This window comes from Pleurodeles waltl, chromosome 5, assembly GCF_031143425.1.
Source record: "Pleurodeles waltl isolate 20211129_DDA chromosome 5, aPleWal1.hap1.20221129, whole genome shotgun sequence".
Taxonomy (NCBI): Eukaryota; Metazoa; Chordata; class Amphibia; order Caudata; family Salamandridae; genus Pleurodeles; species Pleurodeles waltl.
In genome coordinates, this window is record NC_090444.1 from 1,721,800,106 (window position 1) to 1,721,823,128 (window position 23,023).

The 23,023-nt window shown below is 45.5% G+C and overlaps 1 protein-coding gene and 1 long non-coding RNA gene across 4 annotated transcripts in view; one reads left to right on the forward strand and one right to left on the reverse strand.

The window, feature by feature from the left end:
• The window catches only part of CLIC5 (chloride intracellular channel 5), a 584,489-nt gene that overhangs the window by 446,293 nt on the left and 115,173 nt on the right, over positions 1-23,023 (forward strand). For all 3 annotated transcript variants that reach the window (XM_069236099.1, XM_069236098.1, XM_069236100.1), the window contains one exon: positions 6,499-6,608. In XM_069236099.1, coding sequence (XP_069092200.1) covers positions 6,499-6,608 — 110 coding nt within the window. The remainder of the gene's footprint in view (positions 1-6,498; positions 6,609-23,023) is intronic.
• The window catches only part of LOC138296709 (uncharacterized), a 34,550-nt gene continuing 12,513 nt past the window's right edge, over positions 987-23,023 (reverse strand). Inside the window, exon 2 of the long non-coding RNA XR_011203884.1 lies at positions 987-6,599. This is a non-coding gene — a long non-coding RNA (uncharacterized lncRNA). The remainder of the gene's footprint in view (positions 6,600-23,023) is intronic.

A 23,023-nucleotide genomic window follows, 5' to 3' on the forward strand; every position in this document is an offset into this window, starting at 1 on the left:
GATCTCTCACTGGCCTTTGAAACTGTTGAGCACGGGAATCCTTTCTCTATTGTCCAATCCCACTTTGGTTAAGGAGGAACCTGTCCTGAACTAGTTCATATCCTTCATGTATTGGCGAAACAATTTGTCATACTTAAATCATCTAAATTCTGCCCCAAGTCATTCATGGTTTCAGTCTGTTGCCCTTGCTATTCAGGATTTACATGGAACCAGTGGCAAACGTGGTGATCTACGGTAGCTGCTCTGTGTCAATGCAATGTGGACAACACCCTCTGATACTGGAACGTCACATCCAGTAATTAAATTAGCAGAATTAGTCCCGCTTTCTAAAATTTATTCTCAGCTGCCCTCTGCACTCCCACTCCAATCTTGAAAAACAGTATTAGCTACCCAAAGTTGGCTCACCCAAAGTACAACGCTAAATTATACTGGTGCCCTCACTTCACATTCCACGTCTCTTAGATTTGCTCTTCATCCACACTAAACTTAAACAATGGCCACATTCCCAACATCTGCCACTTGCTAGCTTCACCTCCATCTGAAAGCCAAACTAAGGATCCTTTTAGATCCTTTTAGATCCACGGTATAAAATGTTCTGTCCAATCTCGGCTACACACTCATACCTGTAGAGTCCAACATCAACATCTTAGCCTGCCTCATTTTTTGGGTAGAGGATATACAGTAATCTCCGCCATCCTTCTGCAATCTGCGTATTGGGCCACTCCAACAGTACATACTGATAGAAGCGGGGCTGCACCACCTACAAAGCAGTGCAGGTGAATGAACTTTCATATCTCATCCAAAAACAAACTATTCGCAAATATGATGTCAACGAAGGCGCAGTGAGAATTCTGGATATCAAAAAGTCACATACCCTCAACCTGATGTTTTCTTGTGCTGTTCCCAGACTTTCCTTCTATTTGGTCTTGTTCAGGAAAATCTGAAAATGCTTTCCTTTTCCCAGATTCTTTAAAAAAAAAAAACTCTTTCTATTGAAGTTTTTTAATTTCGCACAGTGTATCAGAAAGACAGTGACATTTGAGTAACACCTGTTACAATAGGGTTCACAACAACAATCTGTAGGCCCCAACCCATTGTAGGCATACACTGACCAGGGTCGGGTACGAGTCTGGTGATCGTGCGGCTGATGCCTGAGCCCCTGTATAATGGCGGACTCTATGTGAGATATGTGTGCAATGGGAACTGTAAGTGTGGATGCGGGGGGCCTTTTCCCAGCTTCTTGTGCCATCATCTGTACCCAACTATGTGTAAACTACTGAGGTGCTACTCTGTGTCACTTGCGGTAGAGGATCTGCTATTCTTTGCATATTCTGGCTTATATTGCCTCCCAAATGTTACTTTTTTCACTATGCATTGCTTCTGCATTGCTGTTAGGCACCCTGCATCCCTTGTGGTTATGTATACGCTTTCTAATTGATATTCATAAATACATAAACACATACAGGAAACAGGTTCTCTTCATGTACTATTATCAAGTAGTCCCTATCAGAGCGTCATAATCCAATTACACAACTGGCTTGTACACAAATGATCAACGGAAGAGATGAATATACACAAAAAAAAGACTCATGGTCCCAGCGAATGCCCAGGAAGAACAAATCGACACCATGAAGTGTTGTCCTCAATTTAGTGTTAAAACATAACTTCAGTGCGGTCTAATCTCGGTGGAGTGGGCAAGGAGGGAACATAATTGAAGCCGGATAAGGAGTTTGGCGGGCAGATCACTCCATCACAAACGTGACAGATACCGCTACGCACTGTATTACATGTGCCTTGGATAACATGCACTTAAAATGCAGAGGATTGAATATTCATCACATTTGTGACCAATTAACCCATCCGCCAAATTCTAAATCAGGCCCTTAGTTTTGTGTGGTAACAGCAGTGTAGCAGAGGGTAGTGAAATCTTGGACAAGGAAAACACTATTTACAGTGTAGTGAATAATCCCACTGAAGATGATAAATTTTGGCAGAAGATTATAAATTCTTTGCACCAGCATGAGGAAGATAGTCCCTAGTGATTGTGTATTTTTTTTATTAGTTAACCTTCTTGGAGTGTTTCAGACCGGGGGTATCATCTTGCCAATACTTACATTGAAATTTCACTTGAAATATTTGATGTCCTGCAGTTGGCAATAATTACCTTGTAATTGCTCGTAAAATATTTAATATCTACTAGTTTACTGCTGGCCAATTTCTGCTTTCTTAGAGACTATTCGAAAAATCCTAGAATTAATAATTGATAAAAGGACTGAAAACTTAAAGAGAAATAACAGATCCATATTATACAGATTGCCACACGTGGGGCTCTAAGTGCCAAAACTGTGCAGCCACTACGCAAACCTGCTTTAAACTTCCTGCTTCCGGTCTTCAGTTTGATAAAACATAAGGATTATACCATTTTCAGACTGACATAAAAATCTGAGAGTTCAAAACCAATTCTTTGTAAAGTATTGGATAATTTGAATCTTTACTCCCTCAAGGGGCGAGATAAAAGGGATCTTCCAAAGCAAGAAGGTCATTTTATACCCAGAGCATGGTGTTGCTTGTTAAGTTCCAATAAAGAGATGTTCTTGAGTATAATCCCAGATTGTGGTAGCACTCACGCAAAGCACATCACATTTCACTGGTGAGTGCCTCTAGTTAGGCTGCTTACAGTAAGCCCTGTAGCATTGTGGTGAATTTAGTCAGTGTAATTTTTGTTTTGTTTTTAGTCTTCATTTAGCAGTAAAATACTGATCCATCAATGGGATTTCACGGAGTACTCTACTAACATCATAATAGCATCTTCTTTAAAGCTATTCAGAAGAATTTACCCTTGTTAGGCAGCGCTAGCTTTGAATGTTGCAGAGAAATTCAGCTGGAAAAATAACCAAAAATCTGTTCCAGTGAGGGAATAACCCCTATCTTGCGGACCACTGGGGCTCCAGGGACAAGTCAGCGCCACTTAACAAGGTTCAGTGCCTCTGATGATCTTTCATAAAAATGAAACCTCATGTTGTCAGGTGACTGACTATCTGTGTGAAAATTGAACTGCACTGTTTAAATGAGAGGAGATTATTGTACTGTAAATGTATCAGTGTTTTAATGCTTAATGAAGGTTTAAAAAGAAATGAAAGCTGTAAGGACTGTGCGTGTTGCATTTAATCAGGACAAAATATACGCTTGCCCTGGATACGTAGGGTTGAGACATTGTTGTGGCCGCACAGTTGTTCGATTGAATCCTGGATGCCAGTGCCCTATTATGACAGAACTGTCGACTGTGTATGTCTTTCCATTGAGAAATACATCATTAACACATAAAACTGATGATTTGATTTTTTTTTAAATTGGAACTCTACGTTTCATTCAGAGTTGTTAAAAAATTTGGGAAAACATATGTCATGAGAGATATGTGTTATAATATTGGGACCATTATGTATATGTGGTTGTTTCTATCGTTTTGGATCTTATATAAACTCAATAACAATAATTCAAGGGATATCAGTTATACAGATCACACAAACAACTCTTTCACTTTTTAGGAAGTAGACTCCTATGAAGCACCAATTGAAGGTGTGGTTATTTTGTGTCTTATTTGCATCTGTCCAAAAATTATTAAATTATACCTTGGCTTGTTCCCTCAAGCAAATGCTCACATATTAATTATTGGATATTAGAAGAAATTAAAACTGGTTTACTATGCAAGACTAAAACCCCTTTAAAACTCTCTGCTGAATCAGCTTAAGGTCCTCATTTACAAGGAAGTGACGCATCGATGCGTCAGATTTCTTGCGCCTGACGCACATCCCCTAAGGATGTCATGGATGTGCTGTATTTGCAATACAGAGCTCCATGGCCCATGTTTTCACAGATGCATCAGAAATTCTGACACATCTGTTGGCACTAAAGTGGTGCATTTCTGGAGTCGCATCGTTAAACTGACACAACTCCAGAAATGCAAGAAGAGTCTCATTGGAAAAAGTCCTGTGCAATTTTACACTTGGTCTGAGCAGGCGGTAACATTTTGACATAGTGAAGTCGTAGAGCGACGTAGTGAAAAGTTCTAAATTTCACTGAATCAGTTCTGCAAGGCTTTTCTTGTAAGAATGCCTACCCTGAATACATTATACCTCGTGCAGGTATAATGTGACGCAGGGCTTTACAAACTGACGCATTGGGCTCAATGCATCAGTTTGTAAATATGGAGCAGTGTGATGCACTGATAGCACTGCGGATGCGTTAAAAAAAAAAAAAACAAGGGGCTTGTAAATGAGGCTCTCAATCTCTGGGCCATCTTTATTAACATTTCAGGCAACGCAGAAAGCCACCTTGCTGTGTGGAAGGGAGAGGGCAGAACTGTGCAGTGTTTAGCATAATATGGCATATTCCAGCTATCTGCCTGCTCTGGTGCACAAACTGCTGCCTAGCGCCAACACAGACATCCTTGCACCATGGTACAAGGGTGCCTGTGTTGCACAAAAACAGTTCTCTTAGGCTTTTTCTTCTTTCTGCCTGTGCAATACACGTAGAAAGAGGAAAGAACGAGGTGAAATAAAGGTATTTCTCCTTGGCACGCCTCCCCTAGGGAGATGTACCATTTTGATCCATTCCCAGGACTACCAGTAGTGGTAAATCTGGGAGTTCTTCAGAATCCATGGGTGGATGCGTGGGAATTCCCATGCTCCACCCATGGAACGCCTCTCTGGGGCAGAGTAATGCACAGCAGCTACTTCCTCTACCTTGTGTTACTCCAGATTTACCAAGCCACAAGAGTGCCACACAACATGCCCTTGTGTGTGTGGCTTGGTAAATCTCACCTAGGTTTTGCGTTGCTCTTGCGTTCCCTTATGTGGTGCAAGAGTGACACAAAACATTGATAAATATGCCCCTCTGTGTCTTAAAAATTGATAAAATGATTTAAATTAAAAAATATTTAAAGGGATTAAAGTAGAAATTTTATGAAGAATCACTAAGTAAATCCAATTAAAGAGTCGCCATTTGTAATATCACGCGAATTATAGTGTGGGAAGTAAATAAGGTGACCAAGGTGTGGAATTATTGCGGGTGCTTAGCAGCTGGTCCATATCTGATGAGCTTCTTATGCCGGTGTGCTTTACTACTAGAGGCTTAGATTCTCCTTCAAGGATCCTTTACTTCTCTTTTGTTAAGAGTCCCCATAGCCTAGCTGATATATTGTGGTGTGTAAAGTCTCGTTGCCCAAGCCCAAATCCTAATATTCAGGCAATAATCACAGTTCACTGTCTCCTAGTTCTGTGGTCGGGTCTCATCGCTATTAGCATTAATGGTACATGCCACATATTTTCCAAATACTCAATAAAACATGTGTTATGCGTGGGTGTGCTAAGTTTCTTGTATGTGAGGGTGTCTTGCATGGTTAACAAGTATTGGCCTTCCCTTAGTTCCTATGGGTATGTGCTTGTAAACTTTTCTTTCGCAAGATGAGGCGGCCACACGCAAGCATTTTGGAATACCATCACCCATGCAAGTGCAAGCCTTGCTTAAATTTTCTAGTGACTACCATGAAAACTTTAGTCGCTTGCTTGCTTAGATTTTTCTAGCGAACTGCAAACTAAACTCACTTACAAGATGCTTGCGAAATTCTCAATTTTTATGCAACAGTCTGGTGCGAGTACATAACTTTGGCAGAGGGGGTGAATACCATGCAAATAACTTTGGATTAGGAGGTTGCTTGGTGTCCTGCCAGTGAGAAAATACACCCTGCGCTGTTACGTGTAGCATTTTTTTATCCTTCAGCAACACAGTGCATGCTGTTTTTCCACGTCCCCAGTACCGAGTGTCACCAGCAGAGGTCGCGTGATATACGGGCACCGCAGCCTCAGATCCTGCATAGAAGTCAAATAAGCTAATATCAGCCCCAGGGCAGCTCACAACATTTTGTCATGTTTTTGTGCGCTACGTTTTACGGAATACTTTAAAATATTGTACATCTTTAGGAGAGAAAAAAAACTCGCTTTAACGCGCATATTAGAATGTTGATTATGCTTGTGCCTATACATTGTGGAGTTTAGGTTTGGGTGAAGCTACCGTGCAGTTTATGCATTTACACGCGGAAAGAGTCACTACAGTACTATAGCACACTGACTCGCTCAATAGTTGCTTTAGTGGCTGCAAGGATAGTTCATATTTTCTTCTGTTTAGTTTTTGTTTCTTTGTGATGCTAATAAATATTTCTACAGTCTCCAGTGGTGGTTATTTGTTCAAGAGGGTTCTTTCAGTATTGGCCACACTCGAGTCCTATGTGGCAGTCTAGACAGATAACCTGAAGTCTAGAAAGATACCCAGATGATGTACGCATCAAGTAGGCCCTTGGCCCACTTAGATAAGGTTATCCAACAGAGCTATCTTTGAATGTGTTGAGTGTCTGCTTTCTGTCATGGCCTGGTCCGCCATCTTTGTTTTCACCAGTCCCTGTTACTGCTCGGGGGACACTGAACTCCTCTCTTCATCTTCTAGGCCGGCATAGATGGAGAAAGCATTGGCAACTGCCCCTTCTCGCAGCGGCTGTTCATGATCCTCTGGCTCAAAGGGGTCGTCTTCAACGTCACCACCGTCGACTTAAAAAGGTAAAGAACTTCTATTAATTTCTTACAAAACCAGTCTGCGTGGCATCACAACATAAATATTTAAGAAGGCAAAGGTGGAACATAGGATGTAATTGAAGGACAATAAATAATACAAAAATATAGAATCTGCTTTGAAGCATCACAGAGTGAAAAGAGGGCGGGACATAATAGAGGCTATTGCTCTGGACTAGGCAGGGGTGGATGTACAAAGGACTACCTTGGATGTGAACAGAATCACAAGCTTTTCACTGCTCTGTAAAGGTTAGATGTACTTCACCTATAGTATCTATCAGCCTGGTAGGAACTAGGAGCCAACCATTGCACAATGAGTGTGTAATCATCAACTTAAACATAACTAGAAGGAGAAAAGGAAAACAAAAGATCTAACAGGTCATCCTGTGAGGTCTTCTTGCTGTATGTTTAAGTGTTTCAGTCAATACATAGGATCGGGGCACAAAGTTCAAGAAGTTGTTCATGGGCTATTGCGAGTGAGGGGTCATCTCTAGGCGAGTGTCCAGACTAGAGTCACAGAAAAGAGAAGTATCTGAACCAAAGAGGAGAGTTTCCATGATGTTTTTAAGCTGGTTGAGAACACAAAGCCATTTATTCGGGTATCCCAAACTAATCTGTGCATGAAGTGACTGCAGCAAGAGGTCATTTTTTTATTTCTTATTTATCATGTTTTTAAATCGTGTGTGCTAGGGGTCCGAGTGAAAGCAACAATTTCAAGTACAAGAGTGCACTACCAAGCTATAGCAGAACACATCACATCATTTATGAACAATTTGTGGTATCCTAAGATGGGACCTACAGGTAGGTATTGGGGAAAATGTTCTCTCGCTACACATCAGAAGACATAATCAAAAATAGCGAAAATTACTACATACAAGCAGATCACAACTAACTAAAGTCTTGGGAGAATGGAGGGAGTTGGATCCCCAGCAGTCCCAGTTTGAGGTGAATACAACCAACAGGTTCCAGCAGCGCTTGGCCCTGGTCAAAGTCATCCACAACCCACAGCTGTGCTCTGCGGGATAGAGAGGCTGGGACCAGGCATGTTCAACCACGTCTGACCTATCTGGACTCAGATATGGCTACAGAATAACTTATTTAGGAGGAAGTCTTTCAGTTCTTTTTCAAACAATAATAGAGAAATGTTCCTATTGACACAGAATGGTAAAACCCTATGATACATCTGACCCTTAGTTGTCAATGACATCTCAGGCGTACTAACACACATCTTAAAATCCGTCATTCAAGATATCGAAAACTCTGTCTTTCAACAGAAGCACTATCAGAATGTGGAATCCTCTAATGGATCACTGACAGAATACTGAGAACAGACACATTGTGTGGACCAAATAAAGTGTAAACATTATCGAAGATCAAAATGTCGAGAAGGTAAGTGCAGATAGATAAGTACAGATTTACTATTCCTAACTCCACATAGACGTACCTTGAAGATAAATATATTGTCAAGGTAAAGGTATGTGGAGTTAAGTATAGTAAAACTTTGCATATTCATAGAAACTTTCCTTCACTATATTCTTGTCCTCATTATACTCGACACACTATTCTGTCCAAACAATATTTTGGACTCAATATTTTGTCTGAAGACCCTCCTACCCACCTTCACAAAAATCTGTTACCGAACTTTTAGAAACAAACTAAAACGCCTCCTACTTCATGGTCACCTACCTTTCGGATCCAACCAGTTCAAACTATTTACAAGCTGTTCATTTAATATTGATTTCATTGTACTTACATTTCGTTTTCTTCTGTGGTTATGTACATAGATTTTACGTAACGAAACATATTTAACAGATTTCATATAAACTGCTTGAATGCAGCAGTATCTGGTTTTAGGTAAAGTGCTCAGATACCCTTTTGGGTCTTGTTTGCGCTGCATGAATTCACATAAATAAAATAAAAGCTACATAAATGTACCTATTCCGAAAGTACCAAACTTTCTTTCATTGGTTTATTGGCCTCCTGGTGTACTCTTCCGCATTGTATAGTAGTTCAGAATGCAACAAGTGACTACTCATCTCTAAGGCTCTCTGTCATTGATCAGGCCTAGTCTGTACTAATCAAAAACGTCACATAAATAAATGTGAATTCAAGCGGCAACCATAACAGTGGTGTTATGTTTTTTATAAGGAGATGTGATCAAGATGTTGTATATCTCTTTTGCGACTGTTTCTTCAAAATCTTTGAGATGTTCCTCGTAAAAGAACAGAAAATAATTTTCTTTAACACAAAAGTCTTCATGGCTCAGAAACAAACGCCTGTTTTTATAGCTGGTCTTAAAGTTGCAGCAAAACGTATGGCACAGCTGCAGCCTGCAAGGCAGGAGTACAGCCACCAGGCGTGCTGGATGGACATCTCAATCCAATAGTTCCCTCATACAATTCACAGAGTTATCGATGGACAAGAATAGTAAAGCATCCAGGGATGTCAGAGTAGCGTCGCCCCCCTGGCCCAGAGCCAGGAGATGAAAAAGAAAACAATAGATTACTATTATTTTATTTTTCATCTGGCTCAGCCAGCAGTGCAGGGAGGGGAGGGGCTGGGTCATGGGAGATGAGAGGGGGGATGTGGAGAGAGTGCACATACGCACTTATGTTTCTGCAGCCCGGCTGTGTGGAACAGCCGGGCTGGAGAAACTGCACAGACACCAGGGCTGTGTCTGAGCAGAAGTCCAAGCCACTCAGACCAATCCTGGCTTTGCTTTCATGCTAGGTTTAGAATGAAAGCAGTGCCAGGATTGCTGGGGAGCCTCTGCTGGTGTGCCAGTGAATGCTGGGACACCCCAAGAAGACAAACAACAAGCGAGGGCAGGAGTTGGCGGCGGCGGGAACGGCGGGAAAGGTAAGTACAAAAAAAAAAAAAATGATTTCATTGTTTTCCCCGTCCTCCTCATCCTCCCAACCTCCCCTTTGACATTTGCAGCAGCCACCGCTTAAAGCTTCATTTTCCCCAGAGCAACACTTTCAGTCGAAGCTTACACCTGTAAAATAGCTGTATTTCCTTTAGTTTGAAAAAACATCCATGTTGTTGATGAAACAAGCACTGTGGGGTGGCCACATAATTCCTAGTTCATAAAGGAGGTCTTAAGTAACTCATAAACCTACTTTGAATGCTGTTTCCTACGACTGTTATCTAATTTTGCTTAAGTCATTCTTGAGATGCACGATGCATCCTTTTTTTTGTAAGCCATGTTTTACTGATTTTAACAAACAATTGACAATGCCAAGTGAGGCATTGTTGTATCCATCATAAATGAAAGCTAAAGCATTGTAATTAAGCCTCCTCAGGAAAGCAAGAAAACTGCCTTATCAAACCATGGTTACCAACCCACTCTCACCCCTGTTTTTTCAGTTACTTTTTTGTGGCCTGTCAAATATCCATACTAGTAATCCCCCAAAAAATAAAAATAAAGGTAGATCCACCATACGTGGCCATTATCCAAATCAAAAAAACAAGTTCAGAGCACGTAGGTGGGGCACAAAATTCTTTGTTAGTAAGTGACTCGAGAGGAAGTCCGTCAGAGGCTTCCAAGTGGCATCAAACTACAGATATTCCCACTTCATGTTAGCTGTCAACCTTTCCATTGCAAGGATAGTCCACAGATCCCGAGTACCACAAAGCCAGCGAAGGTGGTTCCTTCTTATTCCAACATTTACAATAGACAGTTTTCTGTAGCCATCAAAAATTGCCAAATCAAAGTGCTGTGTGAGTGTTGTTCTGAGATAAACCTTTGGCCTAAGACCCATTATTGGAGCCCCCAAGTCTTCGGCAATGGTGTATCTCACTCATACTTGAATCTCCTTACATGCTACTCTCCAGAGGTGTTTGGCTTTGGAGCACTGTCACCACATATAAGCCACATCACCCCTTTGGTCACATCCTCTGTAACAGCTGGGGCTAGCATTAGGAACAGAGAATATTGATTTAAAGACACTTTTTGTAAACTCGTCCTTCCTGTTCATGAACTATTATCCTTAGAGCGCCTGTCTTTGCCTTTGGTTGTTGCTTGTGTTTGTTATTCCCTTTTTGCCCATTATACTGTACACCTTACTGTGTGCTCATTTGACTTTTGCATCTGCTGGTAATCCCCTTTGTTATTTGTATTACACACCTAGGCCCGTATTTATACTTTTTGACGGTAAACTGCGCTAACGCAGTTTAGCGTCAAAAAATTTTGCGCCGGCTAACGTCATTCTGAAGCGCCATGCGGGCGCCGTATTTATTGAATGGCGTTAGCCGGCGCAAGCAGACCGGCGCTGCCTGGTGTGCGTGGAAAAAAACCACGTACACCAGGCAGCGCCGGCGTTGGTAAAAGTGGCGCTAGGGCGTCTTAAAAATGGTGCAAGTCAGGTTGACGCAAAAAATCGCCTCCACCCGATTTGCGCCATTTTTAACGACGCCCAGACGCCATTTACATGACTCCTGTCTTAGTAAAGACAGGAGTCATGCCCCCTTGCCCAATGGCCAGGCCCAGGGGACTTATGTCCCCTGGGCATGGCCATTAGGCATAGTGGCATGTAGGGGGGCACAAATAAGGCCCCCCTATGCCACCCAAAAAAAAAAAAATGTATACTTACCTGAATGTCCCTGGGATGGGTCCCTCCATCCTTGGGTGTCCTCCTGGGGTGGGCAAGGGTGGCAGGGGGGGTCCCTGGGGGCAGGGGAGGGCACCTGTGGGCTCATTTTGAGCCCACAGGCCCCTTAACGCCTACCCTGACCCAGGCGTTAAAAAGTGGCGCAAATGCGGGGTTTTTTGACCCGACCACTCCCGGGCGTGATTTTTGCCCGGGAGTATAAATACGACGCATTTGCGTCGCCGTCATTTTTTTAGACGGGAACGCCTTCCTTGCATCTCATTAACGCAAGGAAGGCATTCACGCAAAAAAATGACGCTATTTGCCCATACTTTGGCGCTAGACGCGTCTAACGCCAAAGTATAAATATGGCGTTAGTTTTGCGCCGAATTTGCGTCGAAAAAAACGACGCACATTCGGCGCAAACGGAGTATAAATATGCCCCCTAGTCTCATTAAACTGAAGCACTTTAACATGCGATTATGTAAAGGTCCCTGTTATCCTGATGGGTCTGGTTTGCACTATATAAAGCCTTATGATTACGTATATATTCAATCATCCTTCAACATCGAGAGGCTCCACTGCTGTGTGCTTCCTGGAAGCTGGGCTCCTCCACTGACACGTTAGAAGAGTATCTGCCCTGACCTAGGGACAAGGACCAGCAGAGGGATCATCTGACAGGGCTCCGATCTGTGAAGGTTCCCTCCTGTGTTATGAAAGGGACAAGGATGTGTTCAGGCCATCAAAGGACTGCATCTCATTGTAAGTCCTCATGGCCCATCACATGAAGGATTTGTTGGAGCCCATATCACCCATCTTAGAGAAACACAAGAGTCTGTCTCTTTGGATGCAGTTGGTCACTCTGCATTGAGGACCAAGGAACCAAAGCATCATATAATTCTGAATACAGTGTTATTGGAAGATTTGGGAGCCTCCCAGTCATGCTGTTCCTCTTGTCCCCAATTGGTGCCATCTAGTGTAGTGCACATCACCAGGGGCATGTACGGCCCACCATCAAAAAAGTATGATGGCATCCTGTTGTGACCGTACTAGCCACATTTGTAGTTGTGTTACCCATTCACTTTTGGCTCGTGGGTTCTAGGGTTTGAGCTTAATGCTTCAGCACTAGCCCGGATCCCAGTGAACCATGACCTGAAGAAAAGAATGGGTGAAAGAAGACAAGCTGACAGCTACTCAAATACTTTGTAGACGCCCATTGACCGTGGGAACATTGCTACATCTACATCATTCCCTCGGTCTTAGGTTTTCCCCCATTATGAGCTGTCGCCTGCTGCACCTATAAGATATTCAATCTGGGTCCACACCTCACTGATGATGGGCTTGGCTACAGTGGTGAATGGCATGACATGGAGCAAAACCTGCGCTGTCGAGGGATAGCTGCAAAGCCACCAGAATGGATGTAAGCAGTGCACCCTCTGTCTTATACCCCAACCTCTGAGACTGAGACCTTTTCACGTAAAGGGAGACAGGAACCGAACTCTCACAAGGATTATCAATTGTTTTAAAAGTACATATTTGCAGGCTTTGTAACTTGGATGTTGGGTGTTCAGGAACCCACAAAACACTCTTTCTGGAAGTGTTTCCTGTTTCTACATTATTGCTTCCTTTACAAGAGGGAAAGAAGCAACCCTAAGTGAGACTAGTGCATGGGGGATGAGGACTGGGCTAGGTGACTGCAATGAGCTGCACACTGTTGTCCCTTTCTGCTGCATCGTTCTAGACTCCAACTTTGCTGCCCCCAATCCAGCCCATGTTCCCTACAAGTTACTTTCCCTTTTGTTTGTGCTCCTCTGCCGAGCCTATTGCCTGGGTGATCATGAAAGGCTAGGGGAGTTACTATTGCACCTTTTCTTCAGCCCAAAGGTCGTACTTCACTGTGAGCAGAAGCTCATAGCCTTACCCCAGGGTTACACGAGGACGACCTTTGAACTGCTTAATACCTTGTTTGTGATTGGTGTACTCAGGGTAACCGTTTGGAATGCAGATATGTAGTCCCAAAAACTATACTTTTTTTAGGCACTAGAAACATTTCTACAGTAATGTCTTGGTTCCTTCTGGACAAAATGTCTCTTGTGTTTGGTCTTTTCTGAAACCAGGAGCTTAAAGGGTGTACTTTGTTGTCCATTTGGAGTGCAACATTATGTAAGGTCTTGAGAGACCAGTGGTAAACAACTGCACCACCATAGATACTGGGCAGGAATCAGTCACTGCCCCAGGACCCGGGAATAAGACCACCCAAGCGTAGGTAAAGGTTTGCATTTAGGTGTTTGTGGACCTTCAGATGCCCAGTCACCTAGTTGACTACCGTGTCATTGACAAGATCCGGCCTCGTTCTCATGCCCGGTGCCATCCTCGGGCCTGGTGTCGTGTCAGAATTTCAATGACATTTCTATCCTCAGAATTCACTGCTGATTGGTACCAGGCGGTGCTTCTGTTTGCTAATCATACATGACCGAAATGTAGCCTTTGCTGCGATGGCCAAGTGTTGAGAGCAGACGTGAATCAAATAACTGCCTAGTACTTTTCATGCATGCTTTATGTTTACAATGTTGTGATGCTCTTTTCTTAATTAGCCCGTCGTTTGAAGCCACAGTTCTATTTCTTCCTTAAGATGAAGCACGGCTTGTCCCTGCAAGTCAGCTGACGGTAAAGGTTTCTGTGCTGAAGAACGCTGCTCACACAGTCTTACCACCAAACATGTTGTGCAACAGGGAGAGAGAGATTTATTTATCGACGGAGTATACTGTAAATACCCCAAGGCAATAACGCAAACGCATAAAGTAAAGGTTTCAACTGCCATCTACTGGCCGAATCTAAAAACTAACTCTTTTCTTCAGCTCACAGTACATCTGGCACCAACTTTTTTTTCGTACTTTTTTACGGCAGCTGTCAGTAGACCTCTTCTCACCAATTCTTTAAATATACACAGAGTGGGGTTTGGCTCCTCCCGAGAGGAACATTTCTCAATCTTTCTATTTGCTGTTTGATGAATCATTCCACCAACTAGGTAGGGGCTCTTTTACAGCTGAAATGTACAATGAATCATGCACTCACTATTTGTCATATTCATTTATGTATCTCCTATATCCAGAAAGCCATCTTATTGCTTTTTTCCTCCCAATATTGTCTAAGGAATAAAAGCTGACCTTGGTTTGCTAAACAGCATTTGTGCATCTAATGCATGTAAATAACATTTGTAAATGTCTATATACTTTTGGCATATTTAAGCCATACTTATCGGCTTTGCCAATGCTTGTTATATTATTTATAGCTCAACCGTTGACTGTCATTTAAAAGCTAATAGGTGTCCTGTTAGACGTGGCATCCTTCGGGTGGTCTATTTGCCTTTCACCTCCTGTTTCTAGCTGTATCTTTTTGTTGGCCTTAGGACTCTGAGCGCTTTACCACTGCTAACCAGTGCTAAAGTGCACATGCTTCACCTCTAAACATGGCAACATTGGTGTATCCACAATTGGCATATTTAACTTACTTGTAAGTCCCTTGTAAAGTGGCATACCCTATACCTAGGGCCTGTAGATTAAATGCTACCAGTAGGCCTGCAGCACTTATTGTGCCACCCCCATAAGTAGCCATGTAACCATGTCTCAGGCCTGCCATTGCAAGGCCTGTGTGTGCAGTTTCATTGCCACTTAGACTTGGCATTTGAAACCTCTTGCCAAGCCTTAAACTCCCCTTTTAGTACACATAGGTTACCCCTAAAGTATACCCAAGCTAGCCCATAGGGCAGGGTGCCATGTAAGTAAAAGGCAGGTCATGTACTTTTAAGATTTCCATTTCATGGGAATAAAAAACTCCCAAAGTCTTTTTTCATTACTGTTAGGCCTGCTCCTCTCATAGGCCAGCATTGGGAGTTCCTTAATATACCTTTAAACTCTTAATTCACGATCAGAAAGGAGTTTTGCATCATGTTTCATATCACTGGAATGGTAACAATAGGATGATTGTTTATGTGCAGGAAGGTCCTTTAGACAAGAAAGGGGAGCCTCACAGCTAGCCAACTCTAAATGTTATGAGTTTCCAAATCACTGGTCTACATATATACTAATGTGGAAAGGGATCTGCACCCAAGTAAAACAGTGTGACGCTTGCATCCCATGGATACATTAGTAGGATCCTCACCCGCTAGTACCACCAGTGGCGTGCTTCATCATTGGATCCTCCCCCACTGCACCTAATGGGTGGGCTCAATGCAGTTTGTAAGCAGAGGTCTTAATTAAAACCTAAGTGGAGGTTAAAAAAGCCTTCAGGATCCTTCTTCTTGTTTATTAATAAGGTTCTTTAGCTGGGATAAAAACTGTGGGATGTATAAAGGTTGCAATGACCCCCTAACATCTATAATTCAGTAAGGTCAGCATGTTTCAGCCTATCTCAAGTGCCACTCAGGGTCAGCAGGCTTTCTTCAGGGCCGACTACATCCCTCCTAATGCTGGTCTACACAGTGCTCTAAGAAAGAAGCATGGAATCATATAGGCCATATTGGACCTTTTCCAATGAATGGTCTATAACTCTTAACAATTTAGGCTACATGAGGCAGTGGGGGTGGGGTGATCCCTGTAGTCACACTTAATCCAAGGGATATTGTCCTCCTAATCACCTGTTCGCCTCCCCATACTCCTCTGATGCTCAAACACCTTCCTGCACATAAGCAATCATTAATAGCATTTCCCTCCTTCTATGTGTGCTGCATTATGCAGCACACATAGAAAGAGGAAAAAAACGAGGAGAAATAAAGAGTGGCGTAGGAATCTGACGCATTCCTAGCCATGTAAATCTGGAAAGGCCTCAGATTCCATAGGTGCTGCATGGATACGCCCACTGCAAAACCCGTGGAACACCCCTTTCACGCAGAGTAAAGGGGCCATATTTACAAGGCCATGAAAAGCCATGCAAGGTGGCTTGGAGTGGCCTTGTAAATATGGACCGGCACACTGCGTCACCGGAGCATAAAAAAAGTGAATCACAGTGGCGCTAGGGGCTTTTAAATATGCCCCCTGGTTTACAAGTGAGCCCTCATTTGTGGTATGCTCTGAATCAGTTTTTTCCAAGAAGACATTCTGTAAAACTTATTTTCTAAATTTGAGTTGATCCTGGAATTTGTGTAGTTTTTGTTGTTTTTGCTTCTGTATTTTCTTTTCATACTTTCCTGTTTTGTAATCCTTTTCATCCTGTTCACCACTTTTGTGTTTTCTTTAATTGGATCAATCATAACTGCAGCATAAGCAGTATATGTATAGTGCAGGCCCGTACGTGGAAGTCCTCTTCCCTTCGGGTCCAGAAACCACAAGTGCGCCATATCCCTATCCCACCTTTGAAAGACAACTGGATCTTTGGACCTAATGAGGAGTGTAGTAGTCAGAGTCATTCAATCAGTCACTTAGACCATAAACAATTCTAGACACCATTGATAACTCAAACACTGAATCAAACTCCAAACTGATTAAAGTTTCAAAGCTTTATTACATTCCCAAATATCAATGTAACTTATGTGGTGCTCAAAACTAAGTTATAAACATGCATGAAAACCTTTTGCTGACAAAAACGTCTAAATAAATTAAGTCTACTAAATATAGTACTGTTAGACACTCCAAAAGGATGACATAGATCAACAAAACCACAATATGCACTATAATTTTAGATTTCAAAGCAGATGATGGTGACATCAGTAAATCATCAAAATAAAATCTTAACAATCAATTCCTGGGCTGGGTCATCCTTTCGACAATGCAGAACAGTTCCAAGAAAATATTACATTTTCTAATTGACTGTTACTTCAGGGTCTTTTCTTACGGTACACAGGATCAGCTAAACATTTCTCACATGAAAATTATAAGTTTACTCTCTTGCTTGACAGCTTGAATAAATATTGTTACATAGTTAAAGATCTTTTATTGATTTTATGGAAAGCAAATGAATTTTGAAAATACATAGATACAAACATAAAGATAAGTAACATGACACCGGATAGTGTCTTGGGACAACCATAACATAACATTGGGCCCGGAAGGCTCCGTGATCAATAATTACACGTGCACAATAAACATGGACTTGATTAACTGAGTAGTATTTGGATAACAATATTGTGTAGTGTGGGCTCTGGTCACTTGCAGTGGGAGAATTAGGCAACTCATGACCAACGGATGCCCCCTCCCATACGTATACACAGGTGGACGGCCCTGCCCCGCGACCGGCCAGGCGATCTACATGCTCCCCCATTTTCCCATATCTTGTTGTATTTGTTCAGGCATCCTCTGGCTTCGTATACAGGCTTTTCACATTGCGCGCACCAGTCTACACCCCGCCTCCACTTGGTCATTGTGGGAACTGCTCCAGATTTCCAATCTACCATAATGTCTCTCTTTTCCACCAGGCAGACCATTCCCAAAAAGATACGGTCCGCTCTTCCCAGCCCCATCTCCCCGTTAGCCCCCAGGAGGAGGGGAAGAGGGGCCATCTCCACCTCTGATTGTAAGATCCTCGAAACTTCCCTCGTAATCGCCCTCCAGTAAGTCGCTATGACTGGGCTGGGACAGACCATGTGGAAAAAGTCAGACCCCGGGCCAGAGCATCGGGGGCAGTCGGCTGTTGGTCGCAGGCCTGCTTTCAAAAGTCTTTCAGGGGTGAAATATGCTGTGTGGAGGTAGAGGGTCTAGAGTACTCGAAATCGAGATGTCATGGTCAAGGTCCTGGAGGCCATCAACACGTCTCTCCAGTCCTCTTCCTCTATGGGGCCCACCCATCCCTCCCATTTCTGGCGAAGACTCTCAAGAGAGGGGGCAGTATTGGTAAGCAGGGAGCGATAAAGCTGGGAGATTCCTTTTTTGCCCAGGCCTCCCATCAAGGTCCTTGCCGCCATGGGACTGCAATCAGAGATGCTGTCCCCTGGCCGGATGTGTACCAATAGTGCATGTCTAAGCTGTAAATATTTATGAATTTTTTTTTTTTTTAGTGAGTAGATTTCTTGGATCTCCTCAAAAGACCACTTATGCGACCCTCCCCAGACGTCTCCGAGGGTGGCTATTCCAATGTTATCCCATTTCCGGAATCCCTCTAATGTTGAGACCTCCAGCAGTCGTCTCACCTGCCACAAGGGGGTCTGCCGGGTGAGACGATCCAACCAACCTGTCACTTTCTGGGCCGCGCACCAACCCAACAGAACCACCCTTGTAACTTCAGGGGTGTCTCGGGGAATCGGGCACCATATAGGGCATCGAAGCATCCGGGATAGCCAATTGTCTGTAGCTCGAGTCTATAAGCAGGGTCCGTCCAGCCTCCTCCCACCCAGTCATTAATCACTAGTAAGTGAGTTGCAAGGTGGTAGAAATAGATGTTAGACATACCCAATCCTCCATCATAGGTATCTCTCTGGCAAGTGGCAAGGGCCAGTTTAGGACGTGAGCCGTGCCACAGAAACTGACGCTCCACTGTGTCCATCTCAGTGAACCACTTCCGGGGAACTGAGTATGGAAAGTTTTGTAAGAGGTATAGACATCTGAGGAGTATCATCATTTTATAAAGTGCTATTCTGCCCAGCAGGTTGAGGGGTAGGCTCCTCCATTTTTGGAGGTCTTCTTTGATTTTCTTAGTGAGTGGCGAGACATTTAACTCCCATGCTAACTCAGGTGAAAAGGCTATATGTACGCCTAGGTACTTAAAGTGGTTGCGTCGGATAGGAATGTTTCGCTGCCAGTCAATGCATTCTCTGGAAGGGTGTAGAGGGACCAGGAGGGATTTGCCAGGGTTTAAAGTCAGGCCAGAGGCTTGGGAGAAGAGGTCCAAGAGCTGAAAGATCCACAGGCCACTTGTGGCTGGGTTGGAGAGGTAAATGAGGACATCGTCTGCATACAGTGCCACTCTATCTTAAGGGTCCTCTGGCCATGCCCAACCTTCTATCAGGGGGTCTTCCCTCAATATTTTCGCCAAAGGTTCTATCGCAAGTGCGAACAATAACGGGGATAGTGGGCATCCCTGACGAGTGCTGCGGCGTATGGGGAACGGATCAGAGACCACCCCATTCACTTGGATTCGAGCAGTCGGGTTGGAGTAAACTTTACAAGGCCGCGGAACTTAGGCCCAATCCCGTTGCTCTGGAAGACTTGTTCCAGGTAGGACCAGTCCACGGTGTTGAAGGATTTTTCGAAGTCGAGGAGAAGAAGGGCTATGGGTGACCGGGTCAAGACCTTACGGTGTGCTAAGGCAACATGCAGTCGCCTAATGCAGTGTCTGGTACTGCGTGAGGGCATAAACCTGAGTGTACCAATGTGGGGAGTATGGGTCTCAACCTGGTGGCGAGTAGAGTCAATAACACCTTTATTCCGGTGTTCAAGAGGGAAATGGGTCGGTATGCTGAGCAGCTGCGCGACGGAGGCTGGGTCTTGGGGATTACCACAATAGTGGCTTGGTCGATCCCAGAGGGGAAGTGGCCTTCTTTCTCAGCTTCTTCATACATTTTAAGGAGGTGGGGACTCAGGATATCACTACATCGGTGGTAGAGTTCCGCCGGGAAACCGCCTGGGCCGGAGGTTTTGCTTGATGAAAGGCTGGCTATCGCCCCCGCGATCTCTGCAAGGGTTATTTCTGCATCCAGGTTCTTCCTGGTCGTTTGCGAGATCCTAGGAAGCATAATGTCCTCCAGAAGAGGGGTTTCTCTTTCAACGGGAGGTCTGGGGTGCCCCCCATATAACTGTGAGTAATAGGAGGCAAAGCTTTGAGCGATGTCACGTGGTGACCTAGCGAGCACTCCAGACTCATCAGTGACCTCGGAAATGACCCTGTCAGCTAGCGGTCGTGTGGCCAACCAGTTCAGGAGCTTTCCGTTCCTGTCTCCCCAACCGTATACCCGGGCTGCCGTTGCTCTCCAAATTTGCTTCGCGGACTCTAGGACCAGGTGTTAAATCTCTTCTCTAATCATGGTAAGTTGCCTTAGAGTGGAGGCTGATGCATCTCTTGTGCCTCGTCGCTCAAGGCATAGCGTTCTGGCTTCTAGTACTGTCACCTGCACGTCTTGGGCTCGCTCCCGGACGCAAACAAGATGTTTGGCGTGACCCCGAAGGATAGCCTTGCGTGCAGCCCAGACTGTGCCCGGAGACCGCACCAATCCCAGGTTGTGTTCGAAATACTGGGTGAGATGTTCTCTGATCTCTAGGGTATACTCACCCTCCTGTAGATGCCATGCATTTAGGTGCCATAGCGAATGTCAGGCCGGATCCGAGCCACCCAGTCTGATCCGCACTGGTGAGTGGTCCGAGACCCCTCGTGGTAGTATCTCTGCCCTGGTGACCTTAGAAATATCCTGTGCAGGCATAAACACAAGGTCAATTCTAGCATGCGACTGGTGGGCTGCTGAGGTGTGGGTGTATTGCCGTGTTCTCCATACCTCACACAGTCCAAGGCTCTCTGCCCACCCATTCAAGCTTGACGCCTGCCCAGATCGAGAGGCAGATATTTTCCCGGAGACGTCTAGGCTGGGATCCAGGACAGAATTAAAGTCTCCTCCTAGTGGTGTGGATCCCTGGGGGAGGTCCGCCAGACCCTGGCGGAGTGCCAGCAGGAAGTTGTCAAATCCAGTCGGGGGGGCATAGGCACACACAAGGTTAAACGGTGACCCGTGAAGTGATCCGGACACCACCACAAACCTCCCCTGTGGGTCGGACCTCGTAGAGTTAACGACCATTGGTAGCGAGACTCTTTTCCTCCCCCGCCGGGACCTTGTGCGTCTGCGGCTCTTTGTGTGTTTGGTCGGGGCCCGGGGCCCAGGACCACTTTCAGAGGAGTTTCTCACCGGGCCTGGAGGGCCTTTTCGACTCCCAATGCCTTCTTCTTTCAGCCAGTCCCATGCCTCCTCCGGTGACTCAAAAAAAGTATGTTTTGCCAGCCATGATAACTTTTAGGCATGCAGGGAAGAGGAGCATGTACGAGAGTTGCATCGCCCGGAGTTTTTGTTTGACTTGTTCATATGACCAGCGTCTGGTCTTCTCCTCACGGGTATAGTCTGGGAATATTAAAATCTTGTGGTTGTCCCAGCGAAGATCGGTGGATCGCCTAGCTTCTCTGAGGATGCTGTCTCGGTCTCTAAAGTTGAGGAAGCGTGCGATCATAGGTCTTCTGGGTCCGCCGGAAGGGGGCCGCGGGGCCAAGGTTCTATGCGCTCGCTCGACGGCAAACCAGTGTGAGAGAGTATGTTCTGGTATCCAGGTCTTAATCCAGTGCTCCAAGAAATCGAGGGCCTTGCCGTCCTCCGCCCCTTCTGGAAAGCCAATGAAGCGTAGGTTATTACGTCTGGAGCAGGTTTCAGTGCGTCGGTGTAGTTCTCCGGTGCGAGTTTGTAATTGGGCTACTTTGGCCCTGAGGTCGGCCAGATCATCTTCAGTTTGAGAGGCACGGGTCTCTACGCCGGTAATGTGACCCACCGCGTTTCTGAGATCTTGTCTTATGAGGCCGACATCCTCTTTCACTTCCCCAAGTTTAGTCTCTATGGCTAGTTGCGAAGTTTGGATTGCTTGAAGAATAGCATTCACTCCGTCAGGGGCAGGGCCACCAACGGGAGCATCTCCATCGCTCCGGGAGGCCGCTGGTGTAGTGAACTGGTCAATCTTTTGTTGGGATGCTGGCGGTTGCTTAGTCGTTCTATCCTTCCCCATGCTTTCTTAGGGGGCCAGTTGTGTCGTGCAAAGTATGTAACAGGACCTTAGCGCCTTTCACTCCTGTCACTCCGGGATATTAGAGCCTTTTCCAGCCCAGGGAGAGCGGTCGTTCACTCAGTCAAGAAAGGGGGCTCCGATAGGGTGTTTCTTCTCCCCTGTTGGTGAGGTGACAAAGGCTTGCCGCTGCCCAGGCGCACAGGAGGGCCTCGGGGGCCCCTGCAGTCCCGACCTCGGATCTAGGATGTTTGCGGGGCTCCCAGTCAGGCTCTGGGAGACAAACCCAAATGATTCAGGCTGTCCACTTGTTGCCTGGCATTAAGACATACAGGCCAGCTCCCTTCTCTTCGATTCCGTGCCCCGCAAATATGGGTGGGGGCCACCGCTCCCACAGGGCCTGGGGCCTGACCCCAAGAGGCAGTCACTCTCTCACCTCTGGGCCGAGGCCCCAGTCCACATCACGGCCTAGGAGCAGGTCCAGTTCCTCCAGCACCTGCCCCCCAACGCCACCCAATCACGGGGGTGCGCCGGCTCCACGCAGTCCAGAAGCTTCCCGCGGCATCTCTCGGCCGTCCACCCGGCCTCTGGGCATCCGCCCACAAGGACCGGTCGTCGCCGCCCAGGCCGGTTCGGGTGGGATACGACCGCCCCTCGCAGCTCCGTCCAAATCTGGGCGCCGCGCTCCGAAGCAGGCGCCCAGCAGAGAGTCTCCACCTCAGGGGACGCCGATCGTTTCGGCCTGGAGCCCAGCTCTGGCCGGGTCTGGTCCACCGATGAGCGGCGCCACATCACAATCTCTGGGGACAGCCAGTTGCCGCCCCTCTCTCCGGGGCTTCACAGAAGTCTTCGCTCGACCACAGCGGCGGTCCGAGCAGATCTTACTTGGCTCTTTATTTCAGGCGCATTCCACCCAGGAATACGTGCCACCACAGGAGTCTCGTCGGCCAGCGCGGGTCCCGGCCGCCATGTTGGCCGCAAGGTCGGCCCAGTCTTTAGCCGCCGCGAGGGCGCCGCTGCATCAGAGCTCGCAGCTTCTCAGGCAGCACCGACCGTAGCGTCTTCAGGGACGATCAGGGGTGCAGAACAGCGCCCAGAACCGCAATTGTTTCGGGCGGATGACAGAGGGGTCCAG